The 18544-nt window shown below is 40.3% G+C and overlaps 1 protein-coding gene and 1 long non-coding RNA gene across 3 annotated transcripts; one reads left to right on the top strand and one right to left on the bottom strand.

The window, feature by feature from the left end:
• Positions 1–1477: 1477 nt before the first annotated feature.
• LOC146545781 (uncharacterized) lies at positions 1478–6366 on the bottom strand. The gene is made up of 2 exons (XR_014881042.1): positions 5844–6366; positions 1478–5757 (listed from the first exon to the last, which is right to left on the bottom strand). It is a non-coding gene; the product is annotated as an uncharacterized LOC146545781 (long non-coding RNA).
• On the top strand, positions 5386–15393 carry LOC146545780 (uncharacterized). Of its 2 annotated transcripts, none has more exons than XR_014881041.1 (3): positions 5386–5585; positions 12643–12832; positions 14323–15393. XR_014881041.1 is itself a non-coding variant. In XM_085215986.1 (3 exons), exons 1-3 carry the CDS (start codon positions 5571–5573, stop codon positions 14421–14423), a joined length of 309 nt encoding a protein of 102 aa, XP_085072112.1. In that variant the 5' UTR covers positions 5386–5570; the 3' UTR covers positions 14424–15393. The 2 variants fall into 2 exon arrangements, 1 of the variants encoding a protein (XP_085072112.1); XM_085215986.1 differs by having other exon boundaries at positions 14320–15393.
• Positions 15394–18544: the final 3151 nt, after the last annotated feature.

Here is an 18544-nt window from a genome sequence, read left to right as displayed (position 1 = left end):
GGCGACGACGGGGTTCGGCAGTGGGCGGGAACGGACTGTCGGCGTCGCTGTGGAGACGGCAGGGCGGGATTTAGGAGCCCCGCCCCTCGGTGGGCTGCCCCTGTGTAAGGCGAAAAATATGCAGCCATGCTTTCCATTTTTATAAAACAATTTAAGCATAGCTTTCAAGGTTGCAAAAAAAAGCATCAATTTTTTCTGTATATTTGCGACTCCATTTTAAGTTGATGTAAATATATTACCTGCAGATGTTCAAATGTACGGTTCCAATCAGATATTCAACTCACAGAAAAAATGTGTCTCTTGACCAGAGAAACATATACCTCCCTTCACAATCACATCTTACACATGTCAACACTTTTCAGCAGTATGTACTATTGTGAACAACTGTTTTCAAGGACAAATCTCAGCACTGCCTCCAAGTTAGTTTATATCTGGACTTGAGAACATTACCAGAAAAAAAAAATGACCATATGTACAACTGTTGTACAGTGGTAATAATATTAGAGTGTTGTAATTATGTAGCAAGAATCCCTTGAGAGATTCTATCCATGTTATAATCCTCTGGGAAATGTTGCAGGATTTGTGATGATAATTTGGGGAGAGGAAAAGGTTTGGTGATGTACGTACAAATCCTGCTGTATGTTTCTGGCATTTGTTATACTTGTTTCTATTAATAGATTTTACATTTTGAAATCTTTTGCAGAGTTCACTGATTAATGCTTATTATATAACTTGCCTTCCTTGTCATCTAGCCATTTGTTGTTGAAAATCCTCACCATCCTCTTTTATTCTGAACCATTCTGAATATCAGACTGAGATAATGTGAAATACTAATTTCTAAATAATCTTTTCCTTGTCAGCTTTGCAATGAAGCCTGTTCTCCCCAGTTACTCACTCTTCTGGAAATCATAGACTAAGATGCCTTATAGCAAGTCATATTTTCTTTCATCTTTTCATTCAGCTTATTCCCGTTGTCTTTGTGTTGTCTCTGTGCTTTCTACAGTCTATGTTGAAAAGCCTAAAGATCTTGAACCTAGGTGTTCAAAGAAAGCTGGAAGTATAGAACTGATCTGCTTTTCTGTGAAAAAACTGGAAAATCAGTCCTGGGGGTTGAGAGTCCATCTATACTGCCTTTCAATTAGTTCAATCTGTCTTTAAATTTATTCATCTTATTTACTTCTTTTGAACCATGTGTCATTTTAAAAGTCATCATTTAAAACTCCTTAATTGCCATTTCTCTTACGCATCCAGAGCATTTGAAGACAGATGCTATCTGAGAAATTATGAGTTGTATTATGGTTTACTGAGTTTCATCATAGAATCATAGAATGGCCTGGGTTGGAAAGGACCATAATGATCATCTAGTTTCAGACCCCCTAATACAAGCAGAGTCACCAACAGGGTCACCTAGACCAGGCTGCCCAGAGCCACATCCAGCCTGGCCTTCTGTAGCGTCTGATGCACGGACTCAGATGCGAATGATTCAAATCATTTATTACAATTCTCTCATCACTTATATACCTCCACAAGTTTTCTTTTTCTAGCTTTCCCATCCACCCCTACAACTTTCCCGTCCACCTTTACATGTCAACAGAGCATTCTACAAAACACTCTTCAACTGTTCACACAGGTGCTTATCCAATCAGAGCCGTGAGATGTTCTTTCTTCTTCTAGAGTTGTCCTTGGTTCTCATGATGTTTATCTTGCTACGCAGCTTCTGCTCTGAACAGTTTTTCTTGTATTCCCACAATTCCCTCTTTTTTGTTTATTTGCAAACTACCATACTATAAAATAGAATCATAGAATCATAGAATCACCAAGGTTGGAAAAGATCTAAAAGATCATCCAGTCCAACCGTTCACCTATTACCAATAGCTCCCACTAAACCATGTCTCTCAACACAACATCCAGCCTTTCCTTGAACACCCCCAGGGTCGGTGACTCCACCACCTCCCTGGGCAGTCCATTCCAGCGCCTGACCACCCTTTCTGAAAAGTAATACTTCCTAATGTCCAGCTTGAATCTCCCCTGCCGTAGCTTGAAACCATTCCCTCTGGTCTTATCACTAATGACATGAGAGAAGAGGCCAACCCCCAGCTCACTACAACCTCCCTTCAGGAAGTTATAGAGAGCAATTGAGGTCTCCCCCGAGCATCCTCTTCTCCAGGCTGAACATTCCTAGCTCCTTCAGCTTCTCCTCATATGGCCTGTGTTCCAGACCCCTCACCAGCTTTGTTGCCCTCCTTTGAACACGTTCCAAGGCCTCAATGGCTTTCTTACAGTGAGGGGCCCAAAACTGGACACAGTACTCGAGGTGCGGCCTCACTAGTGCTGAGTACAGGGGAATGATCACCTCTCTGCTCCTGCTGGCAACACTGTTTCTGATGCAAGCCAGGATGCCATTGGCCTTCTTGTCCACCTGGGCACACTGTCGGCTCATGTTCAGCCGAGCATCAATCAATACCCCCAGGTCCATTTCCTCTACGCAGTCTTCCAGCCACACCGCCCCAAGCTGTAGCATTGCCTGGGGCCGAAGTGCAGGACCCAGCATTTGGTCTTGTTGAACCTCATCCTATTGGCTTCAGCCCAGCTCTCCAGCCTGTCCAGATCCCTCTGTATGGCCTCGCTACCCCCAGGCAGATCCACACTTCCAGCCAATTTGGTGTCATCTGCGAATTTACTGAGGGTGCACTCGATGCCCTCATCCAGGTCATCAATAAAGATATTGAAGAGAACAGGCCCCAGCACCGACCCCTGGGGAACACCACTCACGACCAGTTGCCAGCTGGATTTAACTCCATTCACCACCACTCTCTGAGCCCGGCCCTCCAGCCAGCTCCTTACCCAGCCAAGAGTGTACCCATCGAAGCCTTGGGCTGCCAGCTTCTGCAGGAGAATACTGTGGGAAACAATGTCAAAGGCTTTGCTGAAATCTAGGTAGACCACATCAACAGCCTTTCCCTCATCCACCAGATGGGTCACTGGATCATAGAAGGAGATCAGGTTGTTCAAACAGGACCTGCCCTTCGTGAACCCATGCTGGCTAGGCCTGATCCCCTGGTCATCCCGCACATGCCGCATGATCTACCTCAAGACAATCTGCTCCATAACCTTCCCTGGCACTGAGGTCAGGCTAACAGGCCTGTAGTTCCCCGGATCCTCCTTACGACCTTTCTTGTAAATGGGAGTCACATTGGCAAGCCTCCAGTCTTCTGGGACCTCACCAGTCAACAAGGAGCGCTGATAGATGATGGAAAGCGGCTCGGCTATCACCTCCGCTAGTTCCCTCAGCACTTTCGGGTGGATCTCATCTGGCCCCATAGACTTGTGGCAGTCCAGTTGGAGTAATAGGTCTCTGACTGTTTCTTCCAGAATCACAGCGGGGTTAATGTGCTCCCCAGCCAAGATTACCAGGTCAGAGAGAGGAGTATCCTGAGGATAACTGGTCTGACTTTTAAAGACAGACGTAAAGAAGGCATTCAGAACCTCCACCTTTTCCTTATCCTCAGTGGTCACATTCCCAGCCTCATCCAGCAAAGAGTGGCTATTCTCCTTTGTCCTCCTCTTACTGTTAATGTATTTATAAAAGAGTTTCTTATTCCTTTTCACCCTAGCGACCAGGTTAAATTCAAGCTGGGCTTTTGCCTTTCTGATTTCACCTCTACACATCCTAACGACTTCCTTGTATTCATTCTAAGTTGCCTGTCCCTCTTTCCACAGGCGGTAGATTCTCTTTTTCTCTCGGAGCCTCAAGAATAGCTCCCTATTCATCCATGCCGGTCTTCTTCCCTGCCGGCTCATTTTGCAGCTCAGGAGGACTGCCTGCTCCCGCACCCTTAAGACTTCCTTCTTGAAGAGCAACCAGCTCTCTTGGACCCCTTTACTCACTAAGACTGAATGCCAGGGGACACCCCCTATTAGTCTCTTGAACAATTCAAAGTCCGCCCTCCTGAAGTCCAAAGTAGCAGTTTTACTATTCCCCTCCAGGCTCCACCATGAATCGAGAAATCTATCATTTCATGGTCACTCTGTCCAAGACAGCCTCCAACCTCCACATCTCCCACCAAACCTTCCCTGTTTGTGAATAGCAGGTCTAGTGGGGCAGATAATAACACTAATAATAACACTAATTATATTAATAACATAATCATTATAACACAATCAAGGCCTCGATTGACAATACTCTAAATGTGAGAAAGACAGACATAGTATAATGACAAGAAACACTATTAACCTACTAAAAGGAACAAATATGTGTTTGGTCTGCAACTCAAGTTTTCTGCAATCTGGAAATAAATCCCTGAGGGTCCTGTTCTGTGTTAATCTCTAACTGGTTAGAAAGAGGTCTTCAACTTTTGTATATTCCGATATATTGATTTTGAATGATCACTAAAATTTGTACAACAGATGCTTTTAGAGTGCTCATGATTATGCCTTTGGGCTAATAGAAAATTAATGGTTGTATAGCTTTTTGCATGTGAGATAGAATCAATATTAGTGAGCAAATATGCTAGAGTATCACCAGGGGCATTATTACTTACTGATCCTCAAGAAACAACAACCTGCAGAAAAATCACCCAGTATATCATACCACTACTACTGCTGCTATTTGCAATATAACAAGTTACAAAGCAATACCAATAAATAAGAAGCACACAATCCCAGTCATTATAAAGGCTGGATGCTATTTTCTGCCTTGAGATGAGGCCGAACGTATCATGCTGGAACCCATCTAGGGCCAGTCCCTGTGGAAACACAAGCATATCCATGACCCCAAGTTATCAGTGGTAAGGGACCTTCCCAATGCCCTGTGGCCATATTCTGAACATTGACCATTGGTTGTTCCTTGAGCATTGGGGAGGCTCCAAAATGATGATCCACACGAGTTGTATCTGTATGATCACGATTCAAAAATTCAGCACAAGTAAAGCCTTACATAATCTTTCTTGTGGCGTATCTCCCATATTCTCCCTTTTTTGTTTATTAAGAATAGACTTCAATGTTAGATGAGTACACTTAATGATGCATAATGAAATAAGGAAAAGTAGGGTGAGAGACATAATGTAAATCTCGCTTGAGCTGTGCAAACAAAGCAGGGTTGTTAACTTCCTTGAGAAAAGATGCTTCAATGTCTTTAATCAAGTTACACGCAGGCTGCAGAGACGCAGCAGCAGGCAACGTAGGCGGGGTGGAAGAAGGAAGCAACGCCGCGGGCGTCGGGGGCGGAGCGGAAGGCGGGGGGGCTGCGACGAGCGTCAGGGGCAGAGCCGAGGGCGGGAGCGGTGCGACGAGTGATGGGGGCGGCACTGAAGGCGGGAGCGGAATGAGCATCGGGGGCGGGGCCGAAGGCGGGAGCGGCGCGACGAGTGTCGGGGGCGGGGTCGAGGGCAACAGCAGTGGGGAGCGGTTGCGGTTTATCTTCTCTGCGGAGAAGGGTGGGGTCGGAGCTGCGGCTTGAATCCCGATCAGGGCTGCTTTCTGCACCGAGTGGCAGCGGCAGAGGTGGGAGGGAGGGCGGTGGGGAATAGTCGGAAGAAATTCTTCCTTGTCGAATTTGTTTAAGCCCTTCCATGATTTGGAAACAGGTAAAAATTTAGCAGCCGTTCTTTGTTTAGTAATAGAAGCTTCCTAGAGTTTTGTGCCAATTTTGTCCCAAAGCTCTCCATCAAAAGAGAAACCAGTTTTCGGAAATTCGGGGACATTTTTGCTTAGCCATTTGAGAAAAGTAGCTAATGCTGAGGTAGATACAGGCTGATCCTGAAACGATAAAACTAACTGTAATGCTGCGAGATTTACTTGCTGCTCCTTCGTTAGCGAACTCCCCATCTTTCCCGACTGCTCACCTTCTGTCCCGCAGAACGGAGTGGGCGCGCGCGAAACAATCTCTCCGTAGTTCAGTCGGGCGGCGCTGCCGGACCGGGCTCACTCAGCGTCGGCTTGATTTGGCCCACGCAGTGGGCGCCATTTGCAGCGTCTGATGCACGGACTCAGATGCGAATGATCCAAATCATTTATTACAATTCTCTCATCACTTATATACCTCCACAAGTTTTCTTTTTCTAGCTTTCCCATCCACCCCTACAACTTTCCCATCCACCTTTACATGTCAACAGAGCATTCTACAAAACACTCTTCAACTGTTCACACAGGTGCTTATCCAATCAGAGCCGTGAGATGTTCTTTCTTCTTCTAGAGGTGTCCTTGGTTCTCATGCTGTTTATCTTGCTGCACAGCTTCTGCTCTGAACAGTTTTTCTTGTATTCCCACAGCCTTCATCAAAGATTCTTGCTACCAAATAATGAATTTTCTTTCTCCTTCAGAATAGGGAATGTGGATAATAAAAATTAAAACAGTTTCTCTGCATCCCTTGCTGCTTAAATTCAGCTCTCTCGCTCCCATTTTTTTAAATAGGTGTTTTTGTGTCACTTTTCTCTGGAACCTGTTAACTGAGAACAGACCCCATACTGTATTTCAGGATGGGTCATTTCAAATGCATGCATATTGTTTGCAGATTTGCCTCTGGCTTCGCTTTGCTGTTTTCACACTTGAGGAAAACAAACATTCCACATTTTCTTTCCTATAAACCCTTTTAGCACTGATTTGTCTGTATTCTCACACCTGCATCCCACCATTTACTATATTGCTGGATTCTTAGCACTAACAAGGCCCATGTTAAAATTTTGGAAGTTAATAGACAGCAGCTGAAATTAAAAGCCAGACTTCCCAGAGTTTTCATGTGTGACATCTTCAGCTTCCGAAAAACCACGGCAAGATTCTCCTTCAAATTCAGATTCTGCAAGTTGGGGTTTAAACTGACCTTTATTTATATTGGATTTCACCTATTTTACTTCTCAGCTGCTTCTGAGAGTGAGTTCATCTTTACTACTCTGAATAATCTGATATTACAGAATTTTTTGCCAACATTCCTAGCAATGTGTTGAACAACACATATTTGTGTAGATCCTTACTGGTTCACTGTGGAAACTGGCTATTCATTTCTTCCTTTTAATTCTTATCTACTCTTAGAAGTCCATGTTAAAGCAGTCTATCTTTGAGTCTGTAGATGGGCCTCAGTAAATGCAGCTTCTACAAGCTTATCAGTTACTCCTACCCTCTAGACAACACAGCAACTTGAATTCTATCATCCAACATAATGAAAGTTGTTTTCCATCCAAAACTTGCTCTCCCAGTTTCCTTCATCTTACGGCAATATCTCCCTTTCAGACTTCAGACTTTCATCTGTTTGAGTCAAATATTCTGTCTGGTTGTAACAGAAAAGATGAACTGATTCGGCTTCGTCTGCTTTGTGCTGCTACAAGCCAATTTGCTTTGTTACATAAAAAACTGCAGTGCAGATCCATCACACAAATTGACTTCTGGAATCCAGAAAGATAATACAGGTTTGTTATTGTCGCTTTTGAGTTTCCGTATTTAAACAGACTTCCCTTTAAGGTCTATTCCTCCCACGTTCCTTTCTATTGTAGTATAATATGGATTTTCTGCTTTGGGTCTACAGAATGAGTTTTGTTCTGTTATACTGACAGAACTTAACATTTGACACCTAACACTTGACACTCAACACTTCTAAATTCTCTTAGCATTGCTTCTTTGCTGAATTTTGCTTCAAAATCAACTGGTCCTATACCTGTAACCCTCAGAAGGAATAGGGAATGACTGTGCTGCTGCAAGGTTGTGTTGGAGAGTGAACTTTAAGAGAAGTACTTGCAATGCATCTTTTGCTGCCTTCTGAGTCTGAAGGAAAGGTAATTCATTTACTCAGAAAGGTACTTTCCTGCACATGCGAATTCCTTCCTGGAGCAAGATTCCTTCCTGGAGCAAGAGCTTTAAATGTGTTTGTGTAGCTGAGAAGCCAGTCTCATTATTCATCTGTCTAAATTGGATTATTCTTTAATAACAATAATAATAAGCCTTCATTAATAATGTTTATCTGTCTACAAACAGATTTGCTTGTTTAGTGTGTTTGATGCATTCATGGGAATGGAGTCTCAGACTTCTGTAGCCATGGTGATGCTTTTGTCCCAGCACAAAATTGCAAACCTGTTTTTCATTTCCCTGTGCTGTATCAAAATGAAATGACATGCAAGCATACCAATCTGAGACAGATTTATGTGCTCTGAGACAGAACTGAGACAGTGATTCAAGTATGGCCTATCTCATTTGAGTACAGATGAAAAGAGAAATGACAGCATGCTCACGAGTAGAAAACTCTTATTCAAGTCAGCCAGACTGTGGCATGTGAGTTAAACTTAGGGCAAAGAGCCACGAACTCCTGAATTCTAAATCAGTTATGTCACAGACTTTCTGTGTGAGCTCTCATAAATCCCATGGTTAATATTTCCTATCCTGAGTATGTACATCCATATTTAGGTCTCAAATGATTTGCAGACATGCTAAGACCCACAGTTTCTATTTATTTTTAAGGTCAGATGCACCTTTTCAAGTACAATAATCTATTATTTTTTGTTGGCACACATTTCTAATTTGATCATTGAAACAGAATTTTATAGTTGGAAAAAAATATGAACAGCATTTTTATTCAATTTCTTTTCAATTTATCTGAACATTCGTTTTTCCTTCATAAAAACACTCACAGAAAATTACAGAAAAATACTTGTTTTCAGACAACATAGGTGAAGAAAACATGAAATGCTTTGAAATAAGTTTTGAAGTGACTGTTGATTGGAGCAAAGTACAAAATTAATACACATAAAGTATCTAGGAATGTAGGGTTTTTTATACTCAGTAAAGCCTAGAAATCAGTACAGCTCACTCTAAAGAAGGTATCTTGAGTAAGCTTTAGTTGCTTGATTACAAATATCTAGTTCATCTGTAGCTGTCAGCTGAGTCACATTCTTGGACTGCTCCACGTGAGCATTGACATATATAGACACCTGAAATTGTTGTCTTTGTCTCAGACTGATTCTTTCTCCAATAGCTCTGGTGCCTCAGTTCTGGGAAGCTCAGCCAGAAACACCTTCAAAACAGCCCTGATTTTCAGAATGTTTTAACTTATACTCAATTAATTAAGTATTTTTGTTGGATCTCAAACTTGATGGCTAAAGAAGATTTATTTATGATTTATATCAGAAGAAAATATAACAGCTGATGCCAGTCAGTTCCAACTACATGTGTTATTTTGAATTGGCTCTTCTGATGGCAGCTGCAGTAAGGCTACCTGAAGCTAGGCTACTTTGTCTATGTTGCAGGTCAATGGAGCTTTAGTAGTACAAACAGGACGTTCATGCTGCAGATGTATTGGGTCTCTTGGAGGCAACCTTTATTATACCAATCATTTCAAATTCTCCAATGTCATCACTCTGCTCTATTCTTGCCTTGAATTATTTGCACCTCTAATATGTTACTTTACAGTCCTATGCAACAGACTCTCACTCCTAGCAGTGTCTCATAGAAATAGAAGACAATCAGTCCTGTCCCAGAATATCTAATTACTGTGTCTTCTTCATTGCTTTCCTTTTACTTCAACTTGGTGGCTCTCACAGGACAAACTTTGATAGGAGTTGAAATCATAAATCATAGAATCACAAAATAGGTTGGGTTGGAAAGAATCTCAAGATCAAATAGTTCCACCTCTCTGCCATGGGCAGAGACACCTCCTGCTAACCAAAGCTGCTCAAAGCCCCATCCAGTTTGGTCTTGAATGCCTCCAGGAATGGAGCATCCACAGCTTCTCTGGACAAACAGTTCCACGCTCTGAATTTCTTCCTAATATCAAATCTAAGTCTCCCTTCTTTTAATTTAAAACTGTTACACCTCGTTCTATCACTACACTCTCTGTTAAAGAAATATATAAGGACCTGCTGGGATTTCTTTGCACAGGAGGGTGAATTGTAGAGTCTGAATTTAGGAGCTAACATTATTCTTATTTTTCCTTTTTTTTTTTTTTTTTTTTTTTAAGAAAAAGAAGGTGAAAGCAGTGGAAAATGGAGATTTGAAGAACAGTCAGAGTAGGTCAGCCCCCTGATCATTTGAAGCTAGGCAGGCAGAGCTAATTGGGGCCAAAGTAAGGAAGTTATGCAGTTCAGATTACATTTTATATAGAAAAGCCACTTCATGAGCTTTTTTCCTGTTTTATGCTTACCTAGAAACAGTTATGACTGACAAAGTGTGCTTTTGATATTTGTTCCAGGATTCTGTCTGAATTCTAGGTCAAAATGTGCTACCTGGCAGCACTTTGCTTGCTGATAGATCACTGTCTTTCTCCGTCCAAAAGCCATTCACGGGGGTGGAGGTGTGTGGTGCTTGAGAAGTTGTGCTGCAAAGCACTACAGTGCCAATAATACACTGTAAGACTGAGCCTGCTTGTGCTGTAGAAGGAGCCTCCTGGGGAGATGCAGAGTTTGTCATTGAGGGCACTTTGAAGAGAACTTAGAGCAATGTAGGTACAGCCAAAGGGTTAAGTAAGTGATGTCAACGTTATGTAATAGACTGTAGCATACTAGTCCATGAAAGGAAGAATACATTTAAACCACCACTTACACTCTGTTTCAGGGGGCAGTACCAGTTGTTGCATCATAACAGATCATAGTGGTCAGCTTGGTGAGGTGAGGTTGCCATGATAAACTACACTGGGAGAATAAAATGAAACTCTCTAATTAAGGCTATGGTGTCTGAATGCAAGATTGTCAATGTCACAAAATGTAGAGGAAACTCAGGAATCCCTTGAATTTTTTTATCAAATTAGTCCTCATTTGTCTATATATATATATGTGCTTCTATAATGAACAAACTTAGTATGGCTATTGAGATAATTAATTGATAATAATGATAGAAAGCTAACGTTTTCCTTCAAAGATTAAAAAATGCATTATTTATTGAACTGCTTCTGTAATAAATAAGCAAAGAAACGTACTATTCCTACATAACTAATTTTTAAATGAAGTGCTCTGGCTGAGTTTTCTAGAATTCATAAGCAACACATTTGTTGGTCTTCTCTTGAAGTAGTCAGAATCTGGAAAACATATCTGCATATTTAGATTTTGATCACATGCAGATGTGAAAGTGTAGCACTAAGTAAATCTTGGGAAGAGGTATTTATTTTTCATACATGATGCACGTGTTCTCTGTCTAGTTTGGTCTTATTCACTTCTGTTAGTTCATGATAAATCAGAGCAACATTACATTAATCTGGATATGTGACTAAGAGAATTAACTGTATGGATGCTTTCATTAGCATTACTGTAATGGAGACTGAAGGATATAGATTGTGGAGTATAGTTTAGTAAGTGTAGCTATCCTGTTAAGAAAGTCCATATATAAAGAATTTCAAAGAGGCTGTCTTCATTCCTACCACATTGTTTTTCATTTGGCTTTATTTATGAAAATAGCATATCTTGCATATTTTCTGCAGTCTTCACATGGAAGCCTCCCATGTTTCATTGCAAAATCATTGCAGCAGTCATTTTGAGCTCTGGATTTAATTTTCAATGTGGGACAGAAATAGCAGGAAACCAAAGATCTAAGATCCCCAATCTGCTATGTATCATGGAAGTGTTAAGGGCCATCAGTTTTTATCAAATGTCGTAGTTGATGATACTTCTTAGCAATCAGGTATGCTTAGATTATAAAAAAATGGCAATTTAGTTATCCCAAACTTGTCTGTTTCTTTTTCTTTTTTTTCTGAATACAGTGATAGATATCTCTTGGTCAAAAAAGATAAGTCAACCAAACTATGCAGATAGCTAAGAGGCTAATAAATGGGCTTTATTTAACACAGATCTCCCAACATCAGCATCAACATTCATCTGCTGAGTCTCATAAACACTTCATCGGTCAGATGGATTTTGCCATAAAGCAAACACAATACTGCTGTTGGCCTGTGCTTAATTTTCATCTGTGTAATAAAATAATAGCCCTTGACTGCTTGTATGGCTTTGCTGGAACTTCTACACATTCTAGCTTTAAATTAAAATTAATATGAAACCCAATTAACGAGGTATCCTGCCTGCGATAACTGTTTCACTCAACCCACTAGAGGTCAGAGCTGTACTGCGAAGGTGAATAGTTAAAAAGTCAGCTAGCAAGAAATCTCACAAGATGTTTCTAGAAGTGAAAACTCTGTCAGTGGTTTCTGTATTTTAGATATTTATAATGTTATATATATTATTCAGTTAATGTTAAATAATCTCTCATATTTAGTATGGGCAAAGTGGGTTCCTTCAGCAGATCTATCATTAATGTGAAGTTACATAGGCTGATTTTGCAATGACATGATATTAATAATATATTTTGTAACCTATATATTCCCAAAATTTTATTTAAATGTTGTTGAAGTTTTATTTCTAGCTCTGTGTTTGTCTTCCATATACTGATAATGAAAGCATAGGCTTAAAGAAGATCTGAGATAGATATAACGAATATTTTTTAGATCAAGGGCTAGATCCAGGAATATAACCTGCTTAGTGATGTTTTGAAAGAATGGGTTACAATAGTAATGATCTGTAATCCAAAGAATAGGCTGGGTCTTTGAAATAATATTTTGGTTTGACCTCCAGTATGGCTGAAAGAACCTACTTTGTCTTAGTATAAATGAAGATAACATAGCACATGATCATTTGCTAATATTATTTTCTTCTGCTCTCTAATATTGTCTTTTTGGTAAAGTTCATACTTGTTCGTGTGAAAGAGAGCTCCAGTGCTCACGGCAACTTTGTACAAATGGTTCATTACGATGACCATGTAACTATTCTCCTGGAACAGAGAATCCTGGAACAGATCCCCCTGAAAGCTGTGCTAAGGCACTGTGAAGAAGACAGGGAGATGATGCAAGAGAACCAGCATGACTTCACCAAAGGCAAGTCCTACTTTATCAGCCTAGTGGTCTTCTACGATGGTGGACAAGAGAAGAGCCACTGATGTAATCTATCTGGACTTCAGTAAGGCCTTTGAGATGGTCCCCATAACATCTAAAGAAGCATGGCCAGCAGGGTGAGAGAGGTGATCCTGCCCCTCTGTTCTGTGCTATGAGACCCCACGTGGAGAACTGAATCCAGATGTGGAGTCCTCAGGACAGGAGAGGTCTGTTGGAGTGCATCCAGAGAAGGGTCACAGAAATGATCCAAGAGATGGAACACTTCTGCTATGCAGTCAGGGTGTTCAGCCTGAGAAAGAGAAGGCTCCATGAGAGCAGTCTTTCATTATCTAAAGGAGAGCTGTAAGAAAGAAGGGGAATAGACTCTTTAGCATACTTTTGTGATAGGGCAAGGGGAAATGGTTTCAAACTGAAAGAGAGGAGACTTAGATTAGATGTAAGAAAAAATACTTTTACAGTTAGTGTGGTACTGTTGTTACCCAAGAGTTGCCAAGAGCTGCAAAGAGGGAAGAATGACAATCTTTTTCTCCACCAGGATGGGCTAATGCATTATGATGGTCTCAGGCCATCCAGAGCTGATTTTCTGCAGACAGCTGCAGAGAGATGGTCCTTTCTATGAGGAAGTACTTCACCCATTGCTGGTCATCCCAATCACTACATAATGTGATCTTAGGCGTTAGTCTTTCAGGCCTTAGATCTCCTGATAAGTGGTAATATGTAGCAGCCTTGGACCATCCTTGTTGCTATTGGCCTTCTCAGGGAGGCCTGGGCCTCAATATCCATTTTGTTTTGGGCATTGCCAACCCCAGAACCAGAAATGAGAGGTTGGTGTTACGGAGCCTATGCTGAGTAACACTTCTGTTGGCTTCAGCCAAGAAGGCAATCCTCAAACTGCCTGAGAAAGCATAGGAAGCTATCTAGTGTGAATATAAGTAACAAAAACTCAAAGCTGTAGGAGCTTTGGGGACACATGTATCTGAAGGCTTAATGAAAGCAGCCAAAGGCAGTATGTTAAGACACGCTGTGCTTGCTTAATAACTGCCCATGAGAGAGCAGCTGTAGTGTGAAGCTGTCTGCAATGTGCGGCAAATGAAGAGGTGTGTGTCCTATAGGACATGCCAGAAAAGTTTGTGGGCAACTTCAAAGCTCTGTGAGTTACATTCTGTGCTAGGGTTTCTGTCACCTACTTTGTATTTGTCATGAGACCATCCTGTTTAAGAAGATGGTGAGTCCATCATGCTATGTCATCTAGTTGGAGAGACAGAGCAAGTGCTTCGGCATATTCATTTTACTAGTATAAGCATACTGTTAAGTCCAAATTGAACAGAGCTAAGTATTTGAGTTACTGAGTAGCTAAAGGATGTTTCCTGAATGCTGATATGCTGATTGGGAAATCACATTTGCTCTGCTGTTGAAAATACTGAAAACAATAATACCGTTAATTGTAACTCTTCCCACTTTCTGTGCAGCAGAATTACTTCCTATAAATTGTTTTGAAGATGGAGCTCTTGTATCAAAACAGAAGAGAGATCAGAAATTGGAGAAACGCCTATCTGGCTTAGACGTGAAATAGGTGCTGAGCTTTTCAGAGCTGTCAGGATTACATTTCTTCTGAGGATTCCTAGATGGAGCATTCTATGCATCAGATGAACTCTGGTATCAAAAAGTTGGCCTGCTGTACATTTTCTCGTCCAGACTGAATAGACACTGAATGGTGATTTTGCTGGGCTTCACTTCCAATTAACACATCTAGAAAAGCAGTTGGGACACGTCCATAAGAAGACTCAGGCACTTAAGGAAAAACTGGATTTTTAGTTAATTTTAAGTGCAGTAAAATTAATCAATGATCAATGAAATTAATACTTCAAAGCAGGACCCTTTTGTTTTCTCAAGCTCAGAAAGAACCAGTATTTTATTACTCTCTTTGTGTCCCTCAGAATGATAATTTTTTCAAAATGCTTCTGTTTTATGTCAATTTAAAACTTTATTCAGTAAGATTAATATTGGTGTGCATTGTTTATTTTAAGTAGTTCTGAAAAGAAATCAGATTAAATATTGCTACACTGACATAACATGGAAAAAATCACCTGTTGAGAAAGCCAAGTATCCTTCTGATGTAACTTCATCTTATATACCAGGTCATAATTTTGATTGAGAATATTCTTATTTCCAGCCATTGGAAGCTTCTGCTTTTCAGTTTTATGAGCCTTAAGTGTGTCTATTAAGAAGAAAATTGATTCAAAGCCATTTTCGTTTTGTTGCGTCCCAGCTAGAATACAATCACTGCATCTTTTTGTGTAGATAATCCAGAAAGCTTTCTTATGGGAATTTGCTTCCTGTTCAATTTGGCTTTTTGTCTTCTCTTGTTCATTTGTTATTATTAGTTTACAGTATGCTGCAAATGATAAAGACTCCAAAGCCTTGAGCTGATTCTAAAATCAAGTATTTGGCCCTTTCTTACATGAACAAAGCCAATTTCCATTGTGATTGATCTGTAATTTCCTTTTATGTTTTAAATTAAATGTCTTATCAATATTCACACACACTCTTCATGATTCTAAGGACTTTTTCATAGTGAGTTCAGCTCAGTCTTGGAATGCTGCATGACCAGGCAGGCTAACTGAAGAAACCAGACAGCCCAAGGTCTGCGGCCCTGAAAGAAACACCACGCACCTTTCACTGACTTGGTCTCCTCCACAGTTTGAGGTCTCTGTTATATTTCACAAGAAATGTTAATTACTATGTGTAGGACAAAATGCTGCCCAAGCAGTAGCATATTTTTGCCTCTGCATGCCACACACATTTGTATTTTCTCAACTGGCTGGTATGTTTAATTACAATCTAAGCCCTTGATATGTCATGATGCACATTTGATTTTTTTTTTTGTGGTTTTTGTCTTCTGTACTAATATAGATCATATTTTATATGGAAAATAAGAAGTGTGTTATGGCTTCCAGTGTGTATAAGTGTAAGGAATAGATGTTTCTTGCTTAGGACTTGTTGGCCTATGACTGCATGGAAGTGGATGTGATAGAAGAGAGCACCACTTCAGTTGCTATCTTTCACTGCATTTGTAATGTCTATGGAGCTCCAGACCACTCGTGCTATTTCTGTTTGAAAATCTTAGTATTTTCATGTATCATTTTTCTATTTGTACCTTCAAGATGGGAATCATGTTTAAACTATAGACACTTAGGTTTCTGTGTCTGAAAAGAAATTTCCACATACACTTGATGTGTCTCAGGTGCCCATACAAAAAACAGATGTCTAATTAATAGTGAATGGAGTGGGATTCATTTGCCCAAGTACAGGAGTGGGATTCATTTGCCCAAGTACAGCCCATCAGTCTTAAAAGGTTTTTAAACTGATCACTTGTAGATGCATCTTTTATAATGAGCTGGATCGCTGTCTTGATTGTACAGGCTGGAGGAGGATTTAGTTGGCTAAGCATATGACTTTACTGTCCATTTTGTTGGGAGAGGTTTGTTCCCAGACTTCAGCTGCTGTTCAGCATCTTTTCTGCAAGTTTCTTGACATAGCTGCTAGGGCTGTGTGAATATTTTTGATAGTCCGTCACAATGCAAATCTCTTTAGGCCACTAAATCTTACCCTAGACCCGATACAGGAACACCAAAATGTAGTCATTACAATGTGAAATTGATTCCAGCCTTTACCCTTCACTGTCCTGCTGATCACCTCTCTGTTAATCCACTTCAGATTTTTGTGGCATGCCCAAAAAGTTGGGCACTGGTCCTTTACAGCCTTTTAAAATTTATGTTGTACAAACAATTCTATTTCATGTTAATGATCAGACCATATAATGTTAAAGATAGCCACAAAGTTTTTAGTTAGAAAGTTGAATTGTATATTCTATAACTCCGTGTTCTTCTTTTCAAAATGCATTATGAACAGTATAACATAATTTATCAAAAGTATCACTCTGTGTTGTATTTCAGTTGTTTGTGAAGTGATTCTTATTTGCAATTTTGGGATCTTCCTAATTAATGTCATTATTACTTGCTTTCAAGAAGGATTCTACCACCAATGCAATTTGTCTGATGGAGTTATAAATACGGATGTCCTTTCATTTGACTCTCACCATTTAAGCAGCTTGAACAGTTCTGATGTAGACAGCAACTAGAGACTCCTGCAGACACTATGAACAGTCTTAATTGTATTACCTCACTCTTCTCTTCAGCAAAGAATATTCTGAATTGCTAGACAAAAAATCAGTTGTTGAAGTTGGTCCAGATGTAAGCTGGAGAAGTCTTTGGCACTGTTATTTCTGTTTGAAACCAGTGCTTTTTTACAGTAAATAAGCTTTATGTCATTTCAATCAGCTACCTCTTTCAAATGCAGAGTTTACTGTGGAATATATGAAGTACACATTTTATGACAATAACGAGGAGAAAGCCACGTAAGGAACTAACAGAAATGCCTCGGTGCTTATCTGGATATTTAGGGCTGCCTTCCTGGGCTTCTGAGACCAGACCTAAGTTTATGATTCTTGACAAAAAGAGCCACCTTTATAGATGATTTTTTTTTTAGTATCATTTTGCTGAAGATTTAATTCAGTGCTGGTTGACCTATATCTGATAACATTCAAATAGCGTCTCAGTGCTGAATCACTCACAGTCCAAGGTGTTGAAAGAAGACTGTTGACAGGACAAACAAGAAGTCTGAAGAGATACCACTCTTACAATGAAAGCCATCTTGTGGCTATGTCATAAGGAGTAAAGGTTTATTCACTAGCTGTCCCACTACTGTCCCAATAGTCTCTACTTAACTAACTGTCAAGGTCTAGTGGGACAGGCTATCCATGCTATATACCACTATTTTTGCAATGGTTCACCCTCCTATGTAGGAAATAAATTTGGTTTATCTGCAGGAGCGTGAAAGACCCATAACTTGTTACTGAAATTGGAAGGTTTCTCAATAAGTATTACCAAGAAGGAACAGGTTTTTATTGATTGCATGTATGACTGCAGTCATAGAGAGCCCTGTATATCTGTCATGGCTGTTCTATGCCACTGGCCAAATCATTTTCTGGTGGCTAATAAGTGGTCAATATATCGCTGCCCAGGTTGAGATCTTATGGATAAATTTGTAGAAGTGCTAAGGACTCACAGCTGGATGGGAATCGAAGGCACTTAATGCTTACTACACCCAAGAGACAGACACAATTTCAGTTACCTGAAATAGCCATGAAAGATTACACCCAAAAAATTCAGTGATGTTTTCAGAATGGTGTTGAATAGCCTACAATAAATAATGCATGAGAGTGAACGTGGAGTAAACCAAACACTGAACAGCTGGACATTGACACAGAAGTCTGTGTGCAGAGTGAACAACAAAGAATTTAACAGAAAATGAACAGTGACACGATCTGGTAAATCAGAAATCATGTTGTAGCTGAGGTCACTTTCACTGCTATATTGACTGGAGCGTTTATCTCAAAGTATTGTTCCTGCAGCTATGGCTGAGGAAAGCCCACTGTAGCCAGACAGCATCACATAGTGCCAGGTTTCTTTTGTGAGTAAAATGCACTTTTTTTCCACAGCATTCATCTACAGAAGATTTAAAAATATTCCTTATTGTATTGTTTGGTGAATATTCGATTTGCTATTTCTATATTTTCTCAAATTTTCACTAACTTTGTAATTTACTAATTTTATTACTATTATTACCACAGTT

Source organism: Meleagris gallopavo, chromosome 1 (genome assembly GCF_905368555.1).
Source record: "Meleagris gallopavo chromosome 1, MGAL_WU_HG_1.1, whole genome shotgun sequence".
NCBI classification, from domain to species: domain Eukaryota; kingdom Metazoa; phylum Chordata; class Aves; order Galliformes; family Phasianidae; genus Meleagris; species Meleagris gallopavo.
The sequence above is the reverse complement of the archived record's forward strand: the minus strand, read 5'-3'. Positions and strand labels throughout refer to the sequence as shown.

Coding starts and splice junctions, on each gene's coding strand:
- LOC146545780 (XM_085215986.1), top strand. Junction 12,833..14,319: donor CCAGCATGACTTCACCAAAG/GCAAGTCCTACT, acceptor CTTTCTGTGCAG/CAGAATTACTTCCTATAAAT.